Source organism: Balaenoptera physalus, assembly GCF_965194825.1.
Source record: "Balaenoptera physalus genome assembly, chromosome: 2".
In the NCBI taxonomy this organism is placed as follows: Eukaryota; Metazoa; Chordata; class Mammalia; order Artiodactyla; family Balaenopteridae; genus Balaenoptera; species Balaenoptera physalus.
This window is the reverse complement of record NC_138883.1, coordinates 142,083,431-142,108,102: the sequence shown is the minus strand read 5'-3', so window position 1 is coordinate 142,108,102 and position 24,672 is coordinate 142,083,431. Positions and strand designations below refer to the sequence as shown.

The following is a 24,672-nucleotide window of genomic DNA, read 5'->3' as shown; positions in this document are numbered from 1 at the left end:
TAAGTGGGAGCCAGAAATGGGGTGGAAAGGGCTGGGAAAGGACTGGAGATCAGCTCTCCCCATAGTACCATATTCTAGCCGTGTTTCCAGGTATTCCAAGGAGTCCAAGAATCCTGAATGTGAAACTGGACTTCTTGATCATTATGACGGTACATTTGTCCAGGTAGGAGAAAAGAACATAGCTTATTCAACAATTTGTTACCTTGATTTAAAAATTTAAACATTTAAACATATGGTTTGTGGGTCTCTATTTGTACTTTTACCCAGGGTCTGCAAATGTTAGGGGCAGGCCTGACCACGGGAATAAAGATTACAAAAATAGATGACCTTACTTTGTGACTATAGGTTGTACATTTTATAAAATTACTGCTATGGAATGAGTGGGGCTTCATGTCTTCAGCCCTCACAGAAGGAACGTTCAGTGGTGCAATTTCATTTTAATCTCTTTTTGCCCCCACTTTGTTCACATTAACCCTTTTAGAATTTCCTCAAGTAGCAATCTTCTTTCAGTGTTAATAATCCTAACAGAAAATTCTCTCACTTTACCCAGCTCTCCTGCTAAAATACACTCCATGAATTGGCTGATTTCTGCTCTAACCATTTCCTTCCCCAGATCTGGAGCTGTGTTGCTCAAGGGAAACGGAGGCACAGAGCTGGAAATGATTAAGCTCCTCAGTCCCCAAGCAAAAGTTCAGAGGAATCTCCATTCGGGATTCCGCTGGGGGTCCCTGGGTACCCGGGATCTGCGGGGAGGCGCGGGGCGTCCCGGGGAAGCCGACGCTGAGGAGACGGCCTCCCTCAGATCCCCCTCTAGGAGATCCTAGAGATACAGGAGAGTCCTGGGACAAGTGAGGAGCCGCTGCACCCGAGGGCAAAAGCCGAGGTTTCGCTCACCTGGGCCGGCAGCTTGACGTCGCCTTAGTAACCACAACTTCCGGCCCCAAACCGGAAGCCCGAGAAGTTGCTTTTCGGAAAGTGCACCCGCCCCCACGGGGGAGGGGAGACTCGGCTCCTCGGGCTGGCAGAGACCGACAGTTCCGTGGGGACCCGTCAGCAGCCCCTGAGGACTCGCAAAAGAACCCAGTGCGACTCTTGTCCTTGGGCTGGGTGCCATGGACGCCTTCATCCGCTTCACCAACCAGACCCAGGGCCGGGACCGACTCTTCAGGTGAGTCTGGTGCCCGCGGCCTCTAGCCCTTCCCCGTCCCTCAACCCGGTACAACGTTCCCTGTTCTCCGGCATCCGGAGAAGGAGGTAGTAGCCCAGTGGACGACAGCAGGAAGGACGCTGCCGGCTCCCGGAGGGAGTGTGGTCATGGAGCCCCTCCTCACCCTAAATTCAGTGGGGCTGGGCCGAACGCACCGCGTCCGGTCCCGAGCCTCGTGCCCCAAAGTCCCGCAGCCGCTTCGGGGTCGCTGGCAGTGTTAAACCAGCCGACGAACCCTCCTCTCCTAACCTGAGAAAGACTGGGTTTTCTCCGCCCAACATTCTTCCGAGGAATTATTTAAGAGAAACTCTGGGTTGACATTTATGACTAGCGAAGCCAACACTTGTATTTATCTCCCATTCTTGTCCCGTCTATCTCATTGAGATAGCGCATGTGAAATAGTTTTGTGAACTGTAAAATACAGTGTGGAGAGCCTCAGAAAGAACTGACTGCACCTCTAAGGTACACGAAAATATTAAAGAGATTGCGGCTTTAATACTAATTCATAATGTTTCTTTTAGGAATTTGGTTGAGTCTTGCTCAATAATAAGAAATTAGTCACAGTTGCAGTTTTATTTAACAGTTTTTCCTTCTTCTGGGTGTGCAAGTGCTAATACACACAGATCAATAGTAGCCCCAATAATTATGAGACTTTTGGAAGCGGACTTAATGCCAGACGTTGTTCTCAGTGTGTTACAACTATTAACCCATTTAACCCTCAACACGACCCTATTAGGTTAAATTCTCTAAATCATCCCCATTTCTGTGAAATGGGGAAACTGAAGCAGAAGGAGGTTAATAGGGACTAAGTGACTGAATTGAGAGATTTAAAACCACACAGTTGACTCGGGGCCCACTTCTTTAACTACCAAGCCATACTATCTTTCTAATTAATTTGATAGATTTTCAAAATGGTTGCATTATATACAAACTTCATTAAAATAGAAGCCTACAAATCCAATGTACTTAGAATGTACCCTGCAAATTTTATCAGTGAGGTTGGTTAATAAATAATTGTTTAGGGGAATTCCCTGGCGTTCCAGTGGTTAGGACTCCGCACTTCCACTGCAGAGGGCACGGGTTCGATCCCTGGTCAAGGAACTAGGATCCCACATGCTGTGTGGTGTGGCAAAAATAAATAAATAAATAAATAATTGTTTAGGATATACCTATTCAGCAAGATGTGAGATCTCTAGTATTCATTTCCTAATCCTCTTGGTGATCTATAGCTTCTTTGAACACACTAGCATTCAGAAAATAATGCCTTGTGTTTGGACACATCCTATTATTAGACCAGATCTGAAAAAGGGGGATTCATTGACCTGACCAGCTTGAGCCCTGTATCCAGGAAGCATACTTAAAAGAGAAGGAGAGATTGTTTCTTTTTACTTCATGCACAATAACAAGTTCACCATTTTGGAAAATGTGCTATATTTTTATTGAGAATAATATTTATAGCATAAAGGGATTCAAAGGTGGTTACAGGACAGTAGGAAACAGGCATCTACCTACTTTATTTACTAGACTGCCATATACATTTAGATGTTTATGTGATACAGAATTTTTTATTTGTTATGTTTCTGTTGGTAAGGCATTGCTATTTGTACTCATGACAATAATCACTATTGAATATTTAGTATTATTAAACAGGAGTCTGTATTTTATATAAAATACTAATTAGTTTTGAAAGACAAATCTGTACTTATTTATGTATTGGTGTGTATTTGGTCCTTTTATAAAAAGTTAAACAATATGCAAATGGTGGACTTCTCATTTGGCTCTGGTTTGAGTGTGTGACCTGTCACATAAGTAGTTGGTAAAAAAATTTCCTTTTAGAAATCTGAAAATCTTTTAGAAATTTACACTGGAAGAAATAAAGAATATGGATCTTTGCAGACTTAACGTGAGGTCGATTTTTGTGCAGTTTACTGCTTTGACTATATCCATTTCTCTGTGCCAGCAAGAGGCCTTCTGAAGAGCTGTTCACTGTATTATTGCAGAGTTCTCGTTCATTACCTTTGTGTTGCATTTCCATGACATGTTCTACCCTTTAGCCCTGTGGAGTGACTGTTGCAGAATTTTGCTCTTGTAAGAGCTGCTACATGAGAAATTGTCTTGGAAACTTTGCTTTTAGCAGGACATGTTTCTCCTTCCCCTACTTCATGAGTCAAATTTTATTTGGTTTGTAAATCATTCTCCTCATTTTTTTTCCATTTCAGAGCCACTCAGTACACATGCATGTTGCTTAGATATTTGTTAGAGCCTAAAGCTGACAAACAGGAGGTTGTTATGAAGCTCAAGAAACTGGAGTCCAGTGTGAGCACTGGCCGTAAATGTAAGTACCCTGTCCCTTGAGGGACAGTGGCTCCTGGTTTAGAATCCTCAGACCTTGTAATTCACAAAATATTTCCTAGGTCACGATTTTCTAGTCAATCAACTTTATTGATGAAGTTCACCAGTAAGGCTGCCCTCATGGAATGACAGGCCAAAAGGATTGAATGTTTTGCTGCACACCATTCACAAACACCCTCCTATGTTCACATTTGGTGCTACATCATATCTTTCTGCTTAATTGTAACCAGTGAGACATACAATGTGTTAGTTCACCTTTAGTTCTTAGAATCACAAAATGTTCTGGCGATCTTTGACATGAGCTTCTGGCTCCTGGGAACCCTCGAAGAATAGAATAGCTATATCCTTGACCCCCTGCCTTTTTCCCTTCTCTTAAGGGATTGCTAGAGGAAATGGATGGATACATTTTTCTTAAGTCATCTGTGGGATTGTTTCATGTTAATGCCAAAAAGTGGTCAGTGTTTTGTACTCATTTAATTCACTTTGAGTACCTGCTTCATATAGATATAGTCCTGAGCTTTATGGGAGAACTAAGATCACATGGTATAACGATTTAAGATTTAGTACCAAATATGTTGGTTGGGGTAGAGAAAAAGAAAGATGTTTGGAGGGGGTGGAACTTGAGGTGTGGCAAGAGAGAGAAGGATTAGGAGAACATTCTTGAAGGGTGGTTTCCTCTAGTGGAGGCTCAGGACTGTTCTGGGCAAACCATTGTATTGAGGATCAATGAGAAAACTAGTTTGATGGAGACAAGACTTACATTGTCAAGCAGAGGGACGGGAAGGAGCTTTTCTGGATGGCTTGGAAAGCCAAGATTAGTAGTTCTCAGGCTCTTTGGAATGTTGGAGCTCAAAGATCCTTTAAAGATCACTAGTCTCTGAAGTCTAGAAAGGACTTACCCAAGGTCACTAAGTTAGTGCAACAGCCAGAACTGGAAAACAAGATTATTCATTACATATTTTGTGTTATTTTTGATAAAATAATACAAAACATTTTTCTGAGATCATAAGTTTCCTGAGGGTAGCTACTTTTGAACGTTTGCTGAGTCTAAGATATAGTCACTTAGGGAAAGCAGTTCTTTTGTATCCTCCATAATGTTTAGGACTATAACTTATTCTGAGAAGGTGCTCAGTAAATATTTATTGATTGATGCATCCCTGATTAATTGAGTTACATGCTCAGATAAAGGACATGCCCTTGCAATGGTTGATTTAATTGAACTAGGAGTCACATATGACAGTATTATTAGTTGTGTTATCCACTAAATCGTACCATCTCTACTTTGTCTTTTTGACAGTAGGGAGCCAATGGGGCTTTGGACCAGAGAAATGGCAGTATGATAATGGTATTTTTTTTTGAAGCAATCTTTTAACTGGAAAGTAAGTACAGTGTAAGGTATCAGACTCTCCAAAAGAATGTTGCATCTGGAGTTCATGTAATTTGCAGTACCTTCCTTCTAAAGAAGTGTAGCTGGTGATATTCATATGTAACAATCCACACTTACGATTGACCTTTGCCTAAAGTGTGCAGTAAGTCATTGTTAATGTAGTCATTGAAATGGAGGCAATAAGTTTAAAGAGTCACTGTCTTTTTTACGTTCCAGGATCATTTTAGGTGTCCTTAACATACTGTACAGTCCTCCTTTCCTGAGCAAAGACTGAGCCTCAGAGGACGGTCAGTTGTTAAAAAAAACAGTGCTGACCTCCCACCCTGATACAGGGATTCTGCCTGTAAAATCCTGTTACATACTGATTAAATAACTGTTAACTCTTGTGGGTTCTTCTTGCAGGGTTCAGACTAGGCAATGTGGTACATGCTGTACAGACGATTCAGCAGAGCATTCATGCCACTGACCTAGTGCCCCGCATCTGCCTAATATTAGCCAGCCTGAACCGTGTGATTTATTTCATCTGTGACACCATCCTTTTTGTGAGGAGCGTAGGGCTCGCCTCTGGCATTAACAAAAAGAAATGGCGAATGTGGGCTGCACGCCATTACTACTATTCTCTTCTGCTGAGCCTGGTCAGGGATCTGTATGAAATCTCCCTGCAGATGGAACAGGTTGCACACGACAGAGCAAAGAAGGAGAAATCACCATCCCAGGATCCTCTTGTGTATAGCGTGGCTGATGAGGAAACAGAATGGCTCCAGTCCTTTCTTCTTCTCTTATTCCGATCTCTGAAGAAGCATCCTCCCTTGCTCCTGGACACAGTGAAGAACTTCTGTGATATCCTGAACCCTTTGGACCAGCTGGGGATCTATAAGTCCAATCCTGGCATCATAGGCCTTGGAGGTCTCGTGTCCTCTATAGCAGGCATCATCACTGTGGCGTATCCTCAGATGAAACTGAAGACCCGCTGAGGTGGTTTCAGGCTGAAGACTAGTACCTGCTTTGAAGACAACCTTTTAGTGAAATGGACATTTGCATTAGGCACAGCCATGACATACTGTGCTTACAGACTTAGTCACATGAGCACTGAGTGACCTGTGATGTGAACAGAGGTGGGGCCAAGAACGGTGGAGGGAAGAACGTGAAGGTTTATGTGTTTTCTAGAGTGCTGGAGTGACTTCTGAATTTCTGAGTATTTTTCCTTCATCTAACATTTATCGAGCATCTCTTATGTGCATATTAGGAACTTAGTGGTTGCTGAATGGATAAAAATTAAGAGAAAAATTGAAAAAGATCCAAACTAACAAGTGGACACTAATATAAGCGACTTTTGGGCCATGTGCCTCACTACTTTTGCCCAACTACAGTAGGTCTGATACACACCCTCTCTCAGATTTAGTAGAGGCCCCTTATTCTCTGATCAGTTATCCCACTTCCTCCATAGCTACCAGTGCCAGGATGGAGGAGAGCTGGGTTTATAGCCTCTTAACTTGGCTTTTACATCACTGCGCTCCTGTCTTTCCTCTGTCCAGTAGTAAAATCAGAAGTGCATCAGGTACCTTCATGGTATAAATTGTGTCTTTAGGTAGCGCAGTAAGGAAACAAAAAATCAGAAGCAGATAGAAAGGACTTGAGGTAAAAATAATGTGGAAAGTTACAGTTGGTGCCTGCAGGTTTCCCTGTGACAGATGAGGAGACTTGAGGTTAAAACTGAGGACAGAACCTCATTTCTCTGACTCCCAACCCAGTGCTCTTTCCATATTTCACTGCCTTCCTGATTGAGTGGAAGTGCAAGACTCTCCAGAATCCTGTGCGAAAAGCCTTTTTTAGAACCTTTGTTGGTCAGTGGTTTATATTCTATTCTACAAAAATTAAAACTATATCTAGATCCACCAGCAGGATTGTTTTATTTAAAACCATATAACATTTTGGGCACTTACACGTTAATTGTCATCCAAATTTGTGCAGTTAAGAAATTTCACGAATACGATGAAATTCTACTATATTCGACAATAAATCAGAGTTCATATTTGTAGGGTGGTTGGGGGAGGTGGAGAAGAGCAGTAAGGGGCAAGAGAAGAGGACAGTAGAACGATGAGTCGATGCCACTTACTCGTGTTCTTGCTTCTCATCTTGGATGTTGGGTTCTTATTTGTGATTACAGATCCTCTTAATTTGAGGCAAGTGAGGTAGAGAAATAGGGTACCATCAGGTAAGAGGTCAGTGTCAGTCCTGCCAGTAAAGCCATCTGACAGGACTGGATGGAAAGGAGAAAAGAAATGTGCACTAAGTACATTTCCCATAAATGTGATTGAGATTCTTAAAAAGTAGACTCAGGTCCTTGGCTCTCGATTTTTAAAGTGTCCAATCAAGATATGGGATTTGAGAAAGAACATTTCAGGAATTTTAAGAGAAATAAAAGCTGCTAGATCAGGGCAAATAAAAAATTTAACTATTTTTGCTTTGTCCAGATCTTCTACTGTAATAAATTATGTCTAATAAATTTATAGACAAAATTTATTCATGTATCTGTGAATGTGTTCTGGGAATGGAGAAGAGTTAAAAATAAGGTGATCCAAAGATAATCAGAGTCTACACAGTTGGTAGAGTGAGTTCTGGTAAAATAAGCTCTTGGCTGGAAGATCCAAGCTCAGGAAAAGGATGAAGGAAGATTTAAATGTAGAACGTCCAGGTTGAAAGAGACCTCTAAGACAATCTCATCCAGACTGCTAGCCAGGAGAAGGTCCTCTATATCATCCCTGTCAGTGGTGCTTTTGATTCTGCCTGGAGAAGTTGGCCTTGAATCTGTGATGGCATTTTACAGTGGTGTCCATCTTGGTAGTTTTGTCCTCTGCAAGTTAGGGTGGGTGGTGGAGAGCTTGGGAAATGCCACCTCTTCTAGAGTTTGTGAAAACCTAAATGGTGCCCTGCTACCTCCTTCCCTGTGCATCTTTGTCCTTTATAACTAACCATCCCCACCTCCAGGCCTCCACATTCATTCATGAGGGATTCTAAAAACCAAGGACATTTCTTTTTTTTTCTTCCAGTTTTACTGAGATATAATTGACACAGTACTGTGTAAGTTCAAGGTGTACAGCATAATGATTTGACTTACATACATCATGAAATGATTACCACAGTAAGTTTAGTGAACATCGATCATCTCATATAGATACAAAATTAAAGAAATAGAAAAAAAATTTTTTTCCTTGTGATGAGAACACTTAGGGTTTACTCTCAACAACTTTCATAAATAACATAAAGCAGTGTTAATTATATTTATCATGTTGTACATTACATCCCTAGTACTTATGTGTCTTTTTTTTTTTAATTAATTAATTTATTTATATTTTATTTTTGGCTGTGTTGGATCTTCGTTTCTGTGTGAGGGCTTTCTCCAGTTGCGGAGACCGGGGGCCACTCTTCATCGTGGTGCGCGAGCCTCTCACCGTCGCGGCCTCTCCCATTGCGGAGCACAGGCTCCAGACGCGCAGGGTCCAAACGCGCAGGCTCAGTAGTTGTGGCTCACAGGCTTTGTCGCTCCGCGGCATGTGGGATCTTCCCAGACCAGGGCTCGAACCCGTGTCCCCTGCATTGGCAGGCAGACTCTTAACCACTGCACCACCAGGGAAGCCTACTTATGTGTCTTATAACTGGAAGTTTGTACTTTTTGACTGCCTTCATCTAATTTCCCCTCTCCCCACCCACTGCCTCTGGTAACCACAAATTTGATCTCTTTTTCTATGAGTTTGTTTTTGAAGTAAAGGTGACCTACAGCACAATGTTAGTTCCTGGTGCACGACATAGTTATTCAATATTTCTGTACATTTCAAAATGATCACCATGATAAATCTAGGTACCAGCTGTCAACAGACAAAGATATTATATATTTATTATATTCCCCATGCTGTACATTTCATACCTGTGACACAATTATTTTGTAACTGTAAGAAGTCTGTACCTCTTAATCTCCCTCACCTATTTCTCTCCTCCCCGCACATCCCCACCCCAAATGGTAGGTATTCTTACTAAGTGTATTTTTTGTTTTCTTTTTTCTTTTTTTTAAATTGAAATATAGTTGATTTACAATACTGTGTTAGTTTCAGGTATACAGCAAAGTGATTCAGTGATATATATGTATTTTTTAGACTATTTTCCATTTTAGGTTATTACAAACCTAATACTTTTGTAGTTATTACAAAAGATATTGAATATAGTTCCCTATGCTATACAGTAAATCTTTGTTTATCTATTTTATGTATAGTAATTTGTATCTGTTAATCCCATGCTCCTAATTTATCCCTACCCCCCTTCCCCTTTGGTAACCATAAGTTTGTTTTCTATGTCTGTGAGTCTGTTTCTGTTTTGTATATAGATTTGTTTGTATTATTTTTTAGATTCCACATGTGATATAATATTTGTCCAGAGACATTTCTAATAGATGTATGGGCCAGCACATTGACAACTGAACATTGTTGCCTGAGATTTGTTTATTCAACAACGAATGCTTGAGTGCCATTCTTAGATTTGTTTGGGATCCATTTGTGCACAAGATGACCAAGGTCCCTGTGCTCATGTGGTAGTTGGACGGGGTTGGGAGGGCCATGTAGGGTTGGGGAAGAAAACAAGGTAACTATGTCCTTCAAGCTGCTGCTGGAAAGTGGACCCTTCCTGAGGGACTCCCTTAGACCTTTTCACTACTTCTCACCTCTCACCCACATCCTGGATGCCCAGCTGAAGCGGCCAAAGAACGAGCTTTGTCAACAGAGCTTTCAGACACAGACCCTGTATGCCCTCTGGCCCAAAGCCACGGCTTCAAAATCTTAACATTGCCCTTTGGCCCAGGGTACTCTCTCGACACAGCCTCACAGATAATTTGTCCTGAACCTTGAAGTGAGGTGAGGGCTGAGGCCACTTTTTTTAGATACTTCTCTTCCTCTCCATTATTGTCATATTTTAAAAGCCCAGGTTGGATCAATAAGTATTAAATATATCACATATTTATTACTCCTTTTGGAGACTCTGCTTGACTCTTTCCTCCCTCTCCTGCTTTATCAGTATCCTAGATACAGGATTGATACAAAGGATCTACCACAAATAGATCCTTTGGGGACTTCCCTGGTGGTGCAGTGGTTAAGAATCTGCCTGCCTATGCAGGGGACACAGGTTTGAGCCCTGGTCTGGGAAGATCCCACATGCCGTGAAGCAACTAAGCCCGTGCGCCACAACTACTGAGCCTGCACTCTAGAGCCCCCGAGCCACAACTACTAAGCCTGTGCGCCACAATTACTGAAGCCCGCCCACCTAGAGCCTGAGCTCCGCAACAAGAGAAGCCACTGCAATGAGAAGCATGCACACTGCAACAAAGAGGAGCCCCCGCTCAACACAACTAGAGAAAGCCCGTGCGCAGCAGCGAAGACCCAATGCAGCCAAAAATAAAAACAAAAAAAACCCAAATAGATCCTTTGTATCAGTCTCCCCACTCCCTGCCTCTTTCTCCTATTGCCCACAGTATACAACTTAGCAGAGAGTCAACACTAGATATGATTCTACAAAAAATAAGGAAAAAAGTTTTGTCCTATTACCCATTTTAATTAAAAAGCCCTTATTAGACAATCTGAAAACGATGGCTGAAAACCACAGCCTCCATCATCTTTGAAGCCAGGAATTAGCACCTGGGCTAATCAGGAGCCTGATTCATCGCTAAGGAAGGGATGAGAGGTGATAGGTGGTTGTCTGGATGCTGTTGATCAGTAACAGAACCTTGGTCAACATTGTCACTTCTCCAAACTTGACAAAATCCAGTTGGCTTTCCCACTGCATATTCTGGTGGCATCTTAGACCAGGTAGAGTTCAATAAACTTTCTTGAAATCCAGGATTTTGCAGAGATTGAAATTGCTCCCTCAAAGCCTAGATTGTCAAGGAGTAAACCACAGCTCTGGTTCTCTTCTTCACTGAGAGCAATTCATCTTCATAATCAAAGACTAATACATTCAGGTAAACTGTGTTCCTGTGTCGGTTTAAATCTTACTGTTCAAAATTCATTCTTGATAGTAAAAAATAAGGATGAGGGAAATGGGTTGAAAACGGTTCCGTAGGACCCTCTAATGGAAAAGGAGCCAAAGATTATAAAACTTTAGAGCTTATGAGTTTAATGACATATATCCCAACATCTTCTTTCTGGAAAACAGTTTCTTGAGAACTGGGGGCCAGAAATATGTTACAGAACAGCTATCTCATGGAATAATAACTCCTTTGAGTCTGGTTTCCTACAGCTGTGCAATCTAACTCCTAGTTGGCTAAACCTCCTTACAGAAGTTAAGATATGCCCAGGGGACGCTAGGTCAAATAACCATGACCCAGCTTTCTCTTCCTCTCTGCCCTCCTCTAGCTGGGAGGTGTTAGTAGCTTTGCTCAAGACTCCCCAGAGCAACTGGAATTGTTTCCACTGGAGGAGACGCTCTGCAGCCCGGGCTCCGTGGGACTGAGGTGGCATCAGCTGGAGTGAGTGTGGGGATCCTGGGACAACCTTACCTGGTTTGTTTCTGAGAATTAAAGAAGTTGAGGGTAAGGGTCTTCTGGGAATTTTACTGAGGATGAAGAGGCCTGCAGGGAAACCACTAAGGGAGAGATTATTCAGGGTGAATGACCAAGAGTGTAGAGTAGATATTCTGAGGCCACTAGTTTTCCAGAACAGAGCTGAAATTACTGGTTTTAAGAATGACTACTTTCTCCTCTGGTTGAGCACAGAGGGAATGACTGACAGATTTGCTTGTTTAAAAAGAGGAATTAATGCAGAACTTTTTCATTTAAAAAAAAAAGAGAGACTAAATCTGAAACTTTGTTCATCTCTTTTGGACCCTCATCTAAGAGCTCCTAAACTTCATCTACAACCTCTTATCTCTTAAAGCTACTTTCATTTTTTATTTCTTACCCTGAATCCTTATAAGAAACTATGGTCTTGACAAGTGGGCTGCGGGACAACTCATTCCTATGGGACTCTAAGGACTGGCCACTTGTCTGTGACATTCATCCTCCAAATACCTTCTCTTCAGGGAACTTGAGTTCCCAGACAGCCTGGGCCCCCCTGATGGCCATGAGAGGTAGGGGACTGACCCTGTGGATCTCAGGCTGAGGACTTTCTCATGGACCTGGAACCCTCTGCTTTGCAGCTTGAAGAGCTCCGATGGCAGTTAACAAGGGTCCAACCTTGCTGGATGAAGACCGCCCTGTAAGTAACTTGGGCTTATATGAGACAGTGGACAACTCTGTGGGGAGGAAGGAGGTGGGAGGAGAAGTTCAGGGGGCTTAGAGCAAGATATGTCTAGATTATATTCGTAACTCATTGACCATTATGTCTTAGTTATTCTTGCCCTCACTACCTTTTGCAGAAGGCTGTTAGAGAATGTGAGGGGGAAAAAAGACGTCTATTAAAAACTAAGTACCTTGGAGAAAAAGCACAGAAAAATTAGCTGGGAGGGGAAGGAGAGGAAGGGAACTACTATATTCTAAAGCCTGAAACAGAAGCCCATGCTTTGTCCACCCAGGCGAAATGTATATTCGGGACGGAGCCTCTGCATTTTGTAACTCCAGAGGCTTCTTGTATGGTGCAGTCTATGTAAATGGCACCTCTTAGAGTTACACGGTGCACATTATGTATGTGGGAAGGGGTTAGAGGGGCAGTGTGTCCAGTTTGTGTGTCTGACCTGGTTTTCAGTGTGACTCAGAGTGGTTTGACGCGTTTAGGTGTACTGATGCCTCCTGGCAAGGCCTCTCTAATTTAGGTACAGTTCAAATAGTGAAACTTAAAAATTGTGAACCCATATAATACCCATCTTGTCCCAAGTTAGGCTTTAACCTCTGTACTAGGAATCGCCATGTTAAGTTTTTTATTGGATCATAGAACACAGAGAGGCATAAAATGGTCAAGTGCACAGTTAAGAGGTATCGATAGTTTATTGCTGTCCCAGGACCTCTCTCCTTCTTTGGCTTTGCCTAAAACAACTCCTGAAGGTTCTGTCCCAAATGTTAAAGAAATGTTTTCTTGTTTACAGTCATAATCTTTTTCTAGTTCAAATTTCAAACTCACCTGCAAGACCAAAAGCTGAAATATTGTAGCTTGCTGTCTAGTGTACATCAGGTCTCCTTGATGGGTCTTCTAACTCAGCTGCCTACAAACAGAAGAAGCTAGGTCCTCACCTTTAGAGCAGAACTATGCAACAGTGCATATTCAAAGCTACAGAAAGAGCTCGAATATCTGAGTCAGACCTGGGATGTTTATGTGGAGAATTCTTAATATTCCTAAGAACAAACAGAAAAATATAATACCCTTCACTAGCCCCAGCAACCATAATCCATGGACAATTGTGCCTCATCCTCACCCCATTCATTCCCCAACCTTGTGTTATTTTGAAGCAAATTTCAGACATGCTGTTTCAGGCCTGAGTTGGCCTGGCAGTGCCACTTACTAGCTGTGTGATCTTGGGTAAGTCACTTCACATCTCTGAGTCTTTGTCTCACTGGCAAAGTGCTGGAGATAATGCTGACCTCAGAGTGTCGCTGTTAGAATTAAATGAGGTCATATCACGAAAGCACCCCAATCAGTGCCTGGAGCATAACGGCACTGAGTAAATGTTGTTACCCTCTGCAGGATTAGAATCCACTTTTTTGTTTGTTTGTTTTTACCTCAAAGATCAGTGTTTCTCCACTAAGATTCTTCAGTGATCTAAAGTTTAATTAAGTGCCAGCTGTTGAGGTTAGAATGCATTAATAAGAGCACAGCACCCCAATAACAAGAGGTGATGGTTTCACTATACCCCACACACTCAGACCACACCTGGAACGCTGTCTTCAAGTCTGAGTGCTATATTTTTCAGAAAGGCGATGTCAAACTGTAGTGTGTGCAGAGGAGGGAATCAGCAGATCAGGGCGCTGAGCCGTTTGTAAGCTAAGTGAGGAACTACAGCTACTTAGAATGGAGAAGGGACTGCTAAAGGGAGAAATATTTGTCTTCAAGTGTGTGAAAGGCCAGCCCATGAATGATGAAACAGATTTCCTCAGTATTGTTCCACAGGGCAGAGAGTGGAGCGGATTTCAGCTCAGCCACGCTGTCCAACAAGGGGCATAGGCCACTCTATGAGGGGTGAGCTCCATGCAAGGAGACGTCCAAATACAAGCCTCCCAGAGGGACTGTGGGAAGCACTCTTGCTACAGAGGCCCCTGGAGGCCTAAGATTCTGTGATTCCGTGCGGTTGGGCAGATCTAAACTTAACACCTTAGGTGCAGCCCTGACTGTGATTCACCTATTCAACTAACATTACTGTGCAGGCTTTAGGTTAGGCCCTGGAGATACAGAGATGACAGTCTCCTGGGAGAGAGCCAAGTACACACATGATCAAGACGAGCACCATGTATGAGTACGGAAACAACCCAGGGAGGGAAGTGGTGGCTTCTGATGTGAAGGGGGAGAGTCAGGAAGCTTCACACAAGAAGCGATGCTCAAGCCGTGTCTTGAGGGAGTGACATTTTGCCAGACGGAAGGGGCTGTGGGAGGGAAGGGGAGCATCCTAGGCAGTGGGACAAGCACTGGAGGCAGGGAGGCAGTCTCCCAAAAAGACCAGAAAGATGTTCAGATGAAGCTACCAATCCAAGGTGGGCTCAAACTCCAGGCAGGTGCGCCGACACACTTGCTCCTACCATTAAGTTTAAGTGGGGTGGCTATGGGGAGGGGGGGTGCCCTGGAGGCCAGAGTTTGCCCAGTAGCTCTCCAGAGCCAGGATTGTGACCAGGAGAGCATGGCAGCCTGGCTCTTGTTTTCGCTGTGGGGCCTCCAGAGACCTCTCTAGTCTGGGCTCCTTCTAGGTCACTTGGACCCAGGCCAGCCCTAATGGGCTCCATGGCCCTGGGGCTGCCTCCCCAGGAGGTGGGAGGAGGAGGTGGGATGGCTTCAATACCTGCTTTCCTTCCGCTCCAGGAGCAGGAGAACGTGCTGCAGCGGGTCCTGCAGCTGCCGGTGGTGAGCAGCACCTGTGAGTGCTTCCAGAAGACCTACACCAGCACCAAGGAAGCCCACCCCCTGGTGACCTCTGTATGCAGTGCGTACGAGAAGGGCGTGCAGAGCGCCACCAGCTTGGCAGCCTGGAGCATGGAGCCGGTGGTCCGAAGGCTGTCCACCCAGTGTGAGTCCTCGAGGCGCTCGGAGGCTGCCTGCCTGTTCACTGATGCTCACTGCCTGCCTGCCGGTCTTTTGTCCATCTATCAGCCTGTTTGATAGCTTGCTTGTCTGTCTGCCTTTTTGTTTGTCTGACTGCCTTCCTGACTATCTACATCCCATTACATAGTCTTTTCATCTACAGATATAGGTGATATAAATATAGATATAGATATAGATATAGGTCTCTTCTCATCTATAGACGCCTCATCTGTAGCCCAGCTGGCATTTTCCTAGGATGACAATGATGGGCCACATAATTGGCAGGAGAAGGGGTGGGCAGAGCTATGAGGGCGGTGGTGGGAGTGGGGGCCCATGGCAGACCAGACACCCACTTTGGCTCCAAATCCAGCAGCAGCAGCAGGAACTAGCAGAGTCTGGCACAGAGGCAGAGGCAGTGGGCACTAGGGCTAGCCTGGCAGGGATGGGGGGAGAGGAGGGAGAGGGGAAGCCCTCTGGGTCCAGCAGCTGATAGTACCGGCCCCATGACAGGCAGGGGCAGCAGAGAGCTACCAGTCAGGGCCCTGAAGGTGAGGACAACTTACCAGACCTGCCCCTGTTCAAATTGTTCTGCCCCATCAGAAAATATGGTCTCCACAGCATGGCTCTTGACAGGGCTGAGGGAAATTCCAGAAGTCTAGGACCTTCCACAGTCCTGATTACAGAGTTATGGGTATCTGAGGATTTGGCACAGCAAACGGGAGAGGACAGATATAAAGAAGACCTGGGCCTGGGTCCACCTCCCTGCCTGCAAACTCCTTAAATAATTTCCCTGGGTCTCATTTTGCCCAATCGGAAGTCAGCCAAGTCATCTGGGCTCTCTGCTGCTTGAGAATTTTGTGAAGAAACCTAGGATATCTGGAGAAAGAAAATATGAAAGAGAATATATAGATATCCTTTAAAACTGTGATCTCCATGGTCATGTCTGCAGAGCTGATGTCCTCGGCAGCCCCTGGGCAGTATCTCCCGGGAACATTTGCATCCTCTGGCACTTGCCCCTTTCTCTTCCCTGTGACCCTCTTCCCAGTGTTGACCATCTCACTTCTAGAGGTTAAAAGGAAGGGCCATGGACTATCTGGAACTCTAGAACAGCCTTACACCTCTAGAATTAAGCAGTGCCAGGCCTGCTCCCACCCTAGGGCCCAGCTGCCCCTCCACCCTGACACCTCTGGTCTCCCCCCTTATGTTCACCCAGCGCTCACCCAAAGAGGGGTTGTAGGAGGAGGAGAGACCAGGATCTGTTGGTGATTCACAAAGGTTCTGTCACTTCCTCCTCACGACAACCCTGCAAGGTTTGTCCACATTAATCCACATTTTACAAGTGAGGAACTTGAGGCTCAGCCAGGTTGTGACCTGCCTGAAGCTACACTGCAGATGCAGCTGCTGGGCTTTGAGTGCAGATCTGCATGACTCCAGAGCTCCTGCTCAGAGGGAAAACATCCTGCTCTCAAGGAGTCACAGTGGATGGTGGCTAAAGGTGGCAGAGGGCCCTAGGTTCCCAGATGCTTTGGGGGTAGCAGGGCTGGGGGTTTTGAGGGCTCCAAGGTGCCTTCCTTGGCACACAGGCCCCTGCTGGGCTCTCACAGTGGGGGCAGGGCTCACCCGACCATGGCCTTTTGCTTCCAGTCATAGCTGCCAACGAGCTGGCCTGCCGAGGCCTGGACCACCTGGAGGAAAAGATCCCGGCCCTCCAGTATCCTCCTGAAAAGGTGAGCCCCTCCCCTCTTCTCTAAGGCTCCCCACATTCTGTTGTCACTGCCTCCCAGTTGAGGAGAGGGCACGAGCCCATGATGCATAAATGTGAGTCTTTTGTTTCTGTGGCAAATGCCTTCCAAGGCTGGTGGCAGCTGCCTGTCCCTAAGACCACACGATGGGCTTCTTCCTCTCCCTGTGGGGCCAGATGAAGGCAGGCTTTCTGAAACCAGCAGGCACAGCCCAGAGGCAAACTCAAACAGGAGCTTGGGGTAGGGCCCACTGCTTCTGATTCCCTGCTCTTTGGCCTGCATTGGACTGTTTGGTGACTACAGCCACCTAAGATCATGGGTCACACTCATCAGATCCCAGGATTGCAGTCCCATGTCCTCAAGATCCAACACTTTATGGACCATGAGAATGAAAATGTCACTTCACCTGGATAGCTATTCATTGGGCATTTGCCATGGTAAGGGCCATGTCTGGTGCTTTGGGGGAATAAGTTGCACTCTCAGACGCCATCCGTCTCACTGACAAACTACCACCCATCTCACAGACATTTACTGAGCCCTACCCTATGACAGGGGTCATGACATATGATTTATAGAGCCCTCTCATTTAATCCTCTTGTCAACCCTCTGGTATAGGGGTGGGTATCCCCATTTTACAGATGAGAAAACTAGTGACTTCCCCCTGACCACACAGCCTTAAGTGGAGGCCACATGAGAGCAGGTCTATTTGGCCCTGAGGCCTTTGCTCTTCACTTATTTTTCCAGATAAACGGCAACGTCTTTGTCACAGAGGAGCTCCTAAGGCAAAGGAGAGAAAGTCGTTGTTTCAATGCAGAACCTGTAGGAAGATCAACCACATCTATAAGTCCACATAAGTGCAGATAGGAATGTGAGCAATGTTCTGAGGGCAAGACAGCAGACAGTAGAGGAATTTGGAAGAGGAGATGCCTTGTGTGCATGAGGTGTTATCAAGGAGGTGGACTTTGGGGGGCATTCTTGAAGGATGGTTAGGATCTTGACAGGTAGAAATGGGGTGCAAAGAAGCCAGGAGATCTAAGTGGTTGGCACAGGAAGGACTGGAGCCCTTTTCCTTTTAAGTTCGGCTTAATCAAGCTGCCCAAATATTGGTGCCAGTCCCCTTTAAATGAGGCTTTCCTGAAGCTGGGCTCAGGGTCTGCCAGATCCACATGCCTGACTTCCCTCCCCACTTCCTCCAGATCGCTTCTGAGCTGAAGGACACCATCTCTACCCGCCTTCGCAGTGCCAGGAACAGCATCAGTGTGCCCATCGCCAGCACTTCAGACAAAGTCCTAGGGGCCGCTCTGGCTGGCTGTGAGCTCGCCTGGGGGATGGTCAAAGACACTGCCGAATTTGCTGCCAACACCCGAGCTGGCCAGCTAGCCTCTGGAGGGGCCGACTTGGCCTTGGGTGGTGTTGAGAAGGTGGTAGAGTTCCTCCTCCCTCCAGCCAAGGAAGAGTCAGGTATCTGCCATTAGGGGTCCTGGGGAGTGAGTTGGCCACCCATGCTGCTTGGGAATTAGGAAGAGGCAGCCAGGGCTCATCTAGCCCCTGCTCTGGAACAGGGATGGCCCAGCAAGATTTTCAGAAGGATCCATCCTCACCTAGCCCTCTCTCCCCATTTTTAAGTGGAGAAAGTGAGTTGCCCAAATCACCAGCGAGCTTGTGGTGGAGCTAGGATGACCACTTTCCAACCCTAGACACAACCCAGCTTTGCCCAGCGCCTTTCTGATCAGCTTTCCTTTCCTTCCCCTCACAAAATCCTACCTAGCCCCTGCTCCAGGACACCAGCATGCCCAGAAACCTCCCGGGGCCAAGCCGGGCCTCGTGAGCAGGGTTGGGACCCTGGCCAACACTCTCTCTCAACACACCTTCCAGACCACAGCCCGGGCACTGAAACAGGGCCAGGCCCTGGCCATGTGGATCCCAGGTGTGGCGCCCCTGGTGAGTGTCTGCCCTGAGCTCTGACTGACCCACGTCCTGGGAACCCTGTCTGTGGGCCTCCTGGTCCCTCCCATCCCCTACCCAATTCTGCTTCCTGTCCTAGGAACTTCCTCTCTTCCAGCCTGGGCGGGGACTTTAGGTCTAAGGACAAGAGGCCTTAGGTGGGGTGGTGGGCTAGTCCTCTAGGATGCAAGGGGAGAGGGCAGGCCTGCTTGTTAGGGTGGTCCTACCCCCCACCCTCCTCTGTCTCTCCCATTCTCCCTCTGAGTTCCCCCCCCCACCCCCCCAAGCCTTCATCCTCCCAAGTGGGCCCTCCCACTTGTGAGGAAGCAGAGACCCCCCCATCTGCCCTCTAGGCACTAGGGAGTGTCATCTGTAAATAAGCAAGGCACAAAACCCATTCTGTTGGGGAGAGAGCCCCAGCTGGGCTGTGTCTCTGACTGCCCCCAGGGTTCTGGTTTCCCTTCTAGAGGCTTCTAATTTGCATCCCACTGCACCCAAGGTAAAGCTGCCTTTTCTAGGCCCAGATAGGGCTTACTCCCCACCACACCCCACCTCCACCTCTCTGTGTATTTTAGCAGAGATAGCCTGGATTTTTTTCATAGGAACTTTAGTAAGAAACTAAGCCCTCCCACCCCCCCCACAAAAAAAAGGAAATAAAAGCATTAACGCATAAATGTCAGCAAACAAGATAACCACTTTTCAGCCATCAAGAGGGCGGTACTTTTAAAAGCATCCTCAGGCCTGGCTCATTCATTCAAGCAGATGTTTGCTGAGAACCTACTATGTGCCAGGTTCTGTAGCTCCAGTAGGGATACAGGAGTAGTAGTTCTCCTCTGTCACCTGCACTGGGGGGCCACTTCCCCATGGGGGCTAGACTAACCGCTGCGCCCTGGCCTAGCCCCTAGTGGGCGGGGACCACTGTACAGCACAGCCTCAGACACCACCGTTCATATAGAAAATAATGGTGTCCCAGGGACTTCCCTGGCGGTCCAGTGGTTAGGACCTTGCCTTCCAATGCAGTGGATGTGGGTTCGATCCCTGGTCAGGGAGCTAAGATCCCACATGCCTTGCAGCCAAAGGACCAAACATAAAACAGAAGCAATATTGTAACAAATTCAATAAAGACTTTAAAAATGGTCCACATCAAAAAAAAAAAAAATCTTAAAAAGAAAATAATGGTGTCCCCTAAGGATGTATAACAAGGAGACTCTGTTTGTGGGGTTCCCTAGGGGTTTGAAATGAGCCAAGCTGTGCCCCAGGGGACACCAGCCCACCTACCCAGGTCAGTTTCCTCCCATGGGATCCTCTAGCCCACTTGATTTTTTTCACTCTTGAAAAGGTCTGCAAGGAGTATGTAGTAAAGCTAAACATACATATCCCCTATGACTCAGCAATTCCACCCGACAGAAATAAGAGCTTATGTCCCCCAAAGACACTCCGGAAATGTTCCTATCAGTTTTATCCTTAGCCAAGAACTGGAAATAACACAAATGTCCATCAACAGGAGAATGGGTATATTGTGGTATATTTATTCAGTGGAACATGACACAGAAATGAAAAAGGAGGAACTACTCTGACACTCAGTAACATGGATGAATCTCACAACATAACGTTGAACAAAAGCTATTCATGAAAGAAAACACGTTGTGTGAGTCCATTTACAAATGAGAAAAATCAATGCATGGTGATAGAGGCCAGAATGTGGTCACCCTTAGGTGGTACTGACTGGGTGAGGGGCACAGGGAGTCTTCTGGGGTGTCGAAAATGGTCTATATCTTGATCTGTAATGGTCACACAGGTGTGTGTTTCTAAAAATTCCCAGAGCTGTATACTAAAGCTTGTGCACCTTAGTGGGTGAAAGTTACCACTCCATAAAAAGTTTGAAGAACAGTCTGCTGGGGCCAGGCCCTGCTTGCCTCCCCCAACCCTGACCCTGGCGGGTGAGGGGCTTTGCCTGCTGGGGCTGCCCAGCCTCTGGCAGGGGCTGTGAAACCAGCAGCCCGCCACCTTCCCGCCCTCAGAGCAGCTTGGCCCAGTGGGGCGCATCGGCGGCCATACAGGTGGTGTCCCGGCGGTCGAGCGAGGTGCGGGTGCCCTGGCTGCACAACCTCACCGCCACCCGGGAGGAGGACCACAATGACCAGATGGACACAGAGGGGGAGGAGACAGAGGTGGAGGAGGAGGAATCAGAGACGGAGGAGAACAAGCTCAGTGAGGTAAGGGAGAGAGCAGAAGCCGAGTGGGATGCAGGAACCTGGAGGTCCCACAGCCCACCGAGGGGGTGAGAAGCAGAGGCCCTGGGTGAAACAAGGGTCTTTGCCCCCAGGCCCAGGAATGCAGTACATGGGTGCAGTGCTCTTCACCTCACCCCCAAACGCCCAGCTAACAAAGTTCTCTCAGAGGATCCTCACAACAACCCCATAAAATAGGCAGGACAGAGATTGTCATCCCCATTTTGCAGATGAAGAAACTGAGGTTCAGAGAGCCCAAGTGACCTGCCCAAGAGCCAGGCTAATAGTTTTTTCAGTTTGGTATCCATGTTCTTTCCCCTCTAGCTCTGGGGATGGTGAGGAGAGGGGAAGGGTCAGGGGAGTTGCTGAGGAGGCACTGACCTTGCTCTGGCCCCCAGGGAGCAGCCCTGCCTGGCCCACAAGGCCTCCTGGGCGGTGTGGCGCACACCCTGCAGAAGGCCCTCCAGTGCACCATCTCGGTCGTGATGTGGGCGCCTGCGGCTGTGCTGGGCACGGCAGAGTGGTTGCTGCATCTCATGCCAGCCCATGCTGTCTCCTCCACCAAGGGCAGGGCCATGTCCCTGTCTGATGCCCTGAAGGGCGTTACTGACAACGTCGTGGACACGGTGGTGCACTATGTGCCGGTGAGTCCCCCTACCCTTCCGGCTACCCCTCCCCCTCCCCCCCCCGAAAGGACAGATAAAGCAGATTTGACTGAAGGGGCTGCAGCTGCCCTCCCTTCCCCAGTCTCTGATCCTCAGTGCCCCAGAAACATTTTGACATACTATGGCCTTGACTGGGGGCCTTCACAGCCCCAAAAGTACAGAGACCTGTGGCCTTGGCCTGAGACCTTTCCCCACATCTGTCCTTCCCACCTGCTGCTGGGGTGGTCACCCACCATTAATCTGGGGGTCCCAGTGGCCAAGTCCTTACCCCTCAGCTCCCAACTGAAGGACCTGGCAGGTTTGCATGCTGCTCCCTGGGAAAGGGTTGCAGGGAGGCTTCCAGGGCACCCTGCGGGGTCAGCTATGTTCCAGGGGACAGCAGCTGCCCCCATGCCAATTCCAACACCTGTCACCAACAGGAAAACCCCAAGGTGTGCCAGTACTATCACTTTGGGGGTCCCTGGGTCCCTTTCCAGAGCAAGTTACAGGTTGAGCAGTCAGTAGGAGGGCTGGTCAGGGCAGGAGGCCCCTTAGAGCTGAGGGTTGAGGGAGGCTGTGAGGGAAGTGGAGGAATGGGTTACTCAGCCACTCACTCTCACCAAGAGGCATGGCAGGGGTCTTGGCAGCCAGCTTGTTCACCTTGGGCCCAAAACAGAGCCAGGCGTGGGTACCCTGACCCAGGCAAGGGCAAGGTGCGGGTCCAAGGAAGAGTCAGGAAAGCCACTGACCTCCCACTGAGGAACCTCCGAGGGAGACCCGAGGGGTCCAGAAACTTTAGAGGGTGGCTGTCTGCCTTGCATTGGGGGTCTGGACTGTGCACACTGTCAGGGAGGGCAGGACCTAAGCGGTCTCCCCTGCACCCTCCATCCCTGTCCCACACCCCGGCCTCTGCTCTCCGGACGGCCGCCCCCGGGAGGCGTGACCGCGAGGGCCACAGAGGAGGCGGTGGTGGGAGGCGCAGAGACGAGGGCCAAGGCGGGGTCCTAACGTGGTTGCCGGCCCCCAGCTCCCCAGGCTGTCGCTGATGGAGCCCGAGAGCGAATTCCGGGAGATCGACAACCCGCCTGCCGAGGCCGAGAGCCCGGAGGCGGAGCGCAGGGGGTCCGGGGCGCCGCCCGCCGGCTCGGAGACCGCGTCGCGCCCCGCGCCGTCCCGCGGCAGCCTGCGCAGCGCTCGGGGCCCGGGCGCGGAGGACCGGGTGGACACGGCCGCCGCGCCGCGCACCGCCTTGCCGGCCATGCCCCGCGATAAGCCCGCGCGCAGGGTCAGCGACAGCTTCTTCCGGCCCAGCGTCATGGAGCCCATCCTGGGCCGCACGCAGTACAGCCAGCTGCGCAAGAAGAGCTGAGCCCGCTGTCCCCATTGCCCTCCCGGCCCGGCCCGCGGCCCCGCCCCGGCCGAGGGCTGGGGCCGCTGTCTCCTGCAAACAAACAGAACCTACACGTCCAAATGAGCGTTGACTTCTTCCAAGTAGTCCCCTTGGGTCCCGAGCCTCGTTCCAAGGATGCTGCCAAGGCACACATCTTCTGAGCATCCTTTTTGGGCTTAGCTGTCAGAGCCCATTTTTGAGAAGCATCAGACTAGCAGTCTGCTTTAATTCTATGCCTTGTTGTTTTTACCAAAAGATTAATTGCCTAACTTGACCTCGCACTTCTTTCACCGAATTTGTGGCCAAGTGACATTTTACTGTTTTCAGTATTTACATCCATCCTCTGTAGACAAATATTTGCCACCAGTGAACGTGTCACCACCCTAAAGGTTCAAGCAGGAGATCCTGGCACATTTTTAAGCCCTGAATGCAGAGATTCCTCTGAGTATACAGGCTCTCAGAAGACTACTTTGAGGGGAACAGCAATCAGGTGCAAAAGCTCTTGAGTGTTTATATACATATGAGCATCACTTTCTGAGTACCCCACACTCTTCACAGGCTGTCCTGGCCTGTGCTCTGTAGCGCCACCTTCCTGTTCACAGCTACATTTCCATTTGCACCCTTACTGCTTTCCACCTGCATGTTCACCCTTCCGTCCACCTCTCGAATGCTGGCGCCCCCAGTGCTGGGAGACAGTGGTGATCGTTTGTTATACAGTATAGACCATATATTTGGACTCTATAGCCACAGTTCATTCCAAGCCCTATTTTTGAAAATGTTAATATTTGGTACATTTGGAAATGCATACATATAAGTTAAAAATTCAAACACTACCAAAGGATGTGTGCCTTCCTCCCTGAGTTCCCTGGTTTCTCTTCCCCAAAGCAATCATGGTGCCAGTCTCTTCTGTATCTTTCCGATTACGGACTGTGCATGTGCAGGCACATGTGTATATACTCCCCACTGTTTACACAAGCTGTGGGAGGTTATACTCAGTGCTTTTTTCACTCAGCAATATATCTTAGAAATCTTTTTTGTATCAGTATCATAAATCCTCCTTGCTCTTTTTAACAGCCACACAGTAAGTGCTTCATAATATAGATGTGCTATGTTTGATTAAACTAGTGCCTTAATCATGGACTTTTAGGTTGTTTCCAATTGTTTGCTCCTTCGAACAGTGCTACAATAAATGCCTTTATACAAATGTTTCATGTAGATGTGTGCATATATCTATAGGGTAAATTTATAACTTGGAACCATGACATGTCGAGTGAAAGGGTACGTTCATTTTAAATATTGATAGATAATGCCAAGTAGCCTTCCAAACCAAACTCAGTTTTTCTTGCCATCTGCAGCTGCACAGATAATTCTGACACTTCTGTCAGTCCTTCTAGACATCTATATATGTACACTCACCCCCTATAGGTCCCCCTCAGATCCATGAGCGCCCTCTTGGCCCCCACTCTGTGGCACACCTAAGAGTCCAGCTCCCTGTAACTGACTCTGGGCCCTGGCAGATCTTTGGTGTAATGAGTCCTTGGCCTTTATCCGTGGTTTTGGAATCTGAGGATGCCCAGAA

General features: G+C 47.4%; 3 protein-coding genes across 8 annotated transcripts in view; 2 read left to right on the top strand and 1 right to left on the bottom strand.

Moving 5' to 3' along the window:
• WDR93 (WD repeat domain 93) overlaps positions 1 to 996 on the bottom strand; it is a 50,894-nt gene extending 49,898 nt beyond the window's left edge. For all 3 annotated transcript variants that reach the window (XM_082449543.1, XM_082449546.1, XM_082449547.1), the window contains exon 1: positions 895 to 996. The gene's annotated coding sequence lies outside the window, so the exon portion shown is untranslated. The remainder of the gene's footprint in view (positions 1 to 894) is intronic.
• A 32-nt stretch (positions 997 to 1,028) lies between these two features.
• On the top strand, positions 1,029 to 7,469 carry PEX11A (peroxisomal biogenesis factor 11 alpha). The gene is made up of 3 exons (XM_082449552.1): positions 1,029 to 1,168; positions 3,427 to 3,542; positions 5,349 to 7,469. The coding sequence occupies exons 1-3, from the start codon at positions 1,113 to 1,115 to the stop codon at positions 5,918 to 5,920; spliced, it is 744 nt and encodes a 247-aa protein (XP_082305678.1). The 5' UTR covers positions 1,029 to 1,112; the 3' UTR covers positions 5,921 to 7,469.
• Positions 1,029 to 24,295, top strand: PLIN1 (perilipin 1). 4 transcript variants are annotated; one of them, XM_082449548.1, is made up of 11 exons: positions 1,029 to 1,168; positions 10,008 to 10,947; positions 11,342 to 11,454; positions 12,123 to 12,181; positions 14,924 to 15,128; positions 16,787 to 16,869; positions 18,081 to 18,345; positions 18,653 to 18,825; positions 20,850 to 21,044; positions 21,458 to 21,703; positions 22,731 to 24,295. In XM_082449548.1, exons 4-11 carry the CDS (start codon positions 12,137 to 12,139, stop codon positions 23,070 to 23,072), a joined length of 1,554 nt encoding a protein of 517 aa, XP_082305674.1. In that variant the 5' UTR covers positions 1,029 to 1,168; positions 10,008 to 10,947; positions 11,342 to 11,454; positions 12,123 to 12,136; the 3' UTR covers positions 23,073 to 24,295. The 4 variants fall into 4 exon arrangements, with proteins under 4 accessions (XP_082305674.1, XP_082305676.1, XP_082305675.1 ...); XM_082449549.1 differs by lacking the exon at positions 10,008 to 10,947 and having other exon boundaries at positions 1,062 to 1,168; XM_082449550.1 differs by lacking the exons at positions 10,008 to 10,947; positions 11,342 to 11,454.
• The last annotated feature ends 377 nt before the right edge of the window (positions 24,296 to 24,672 follow it).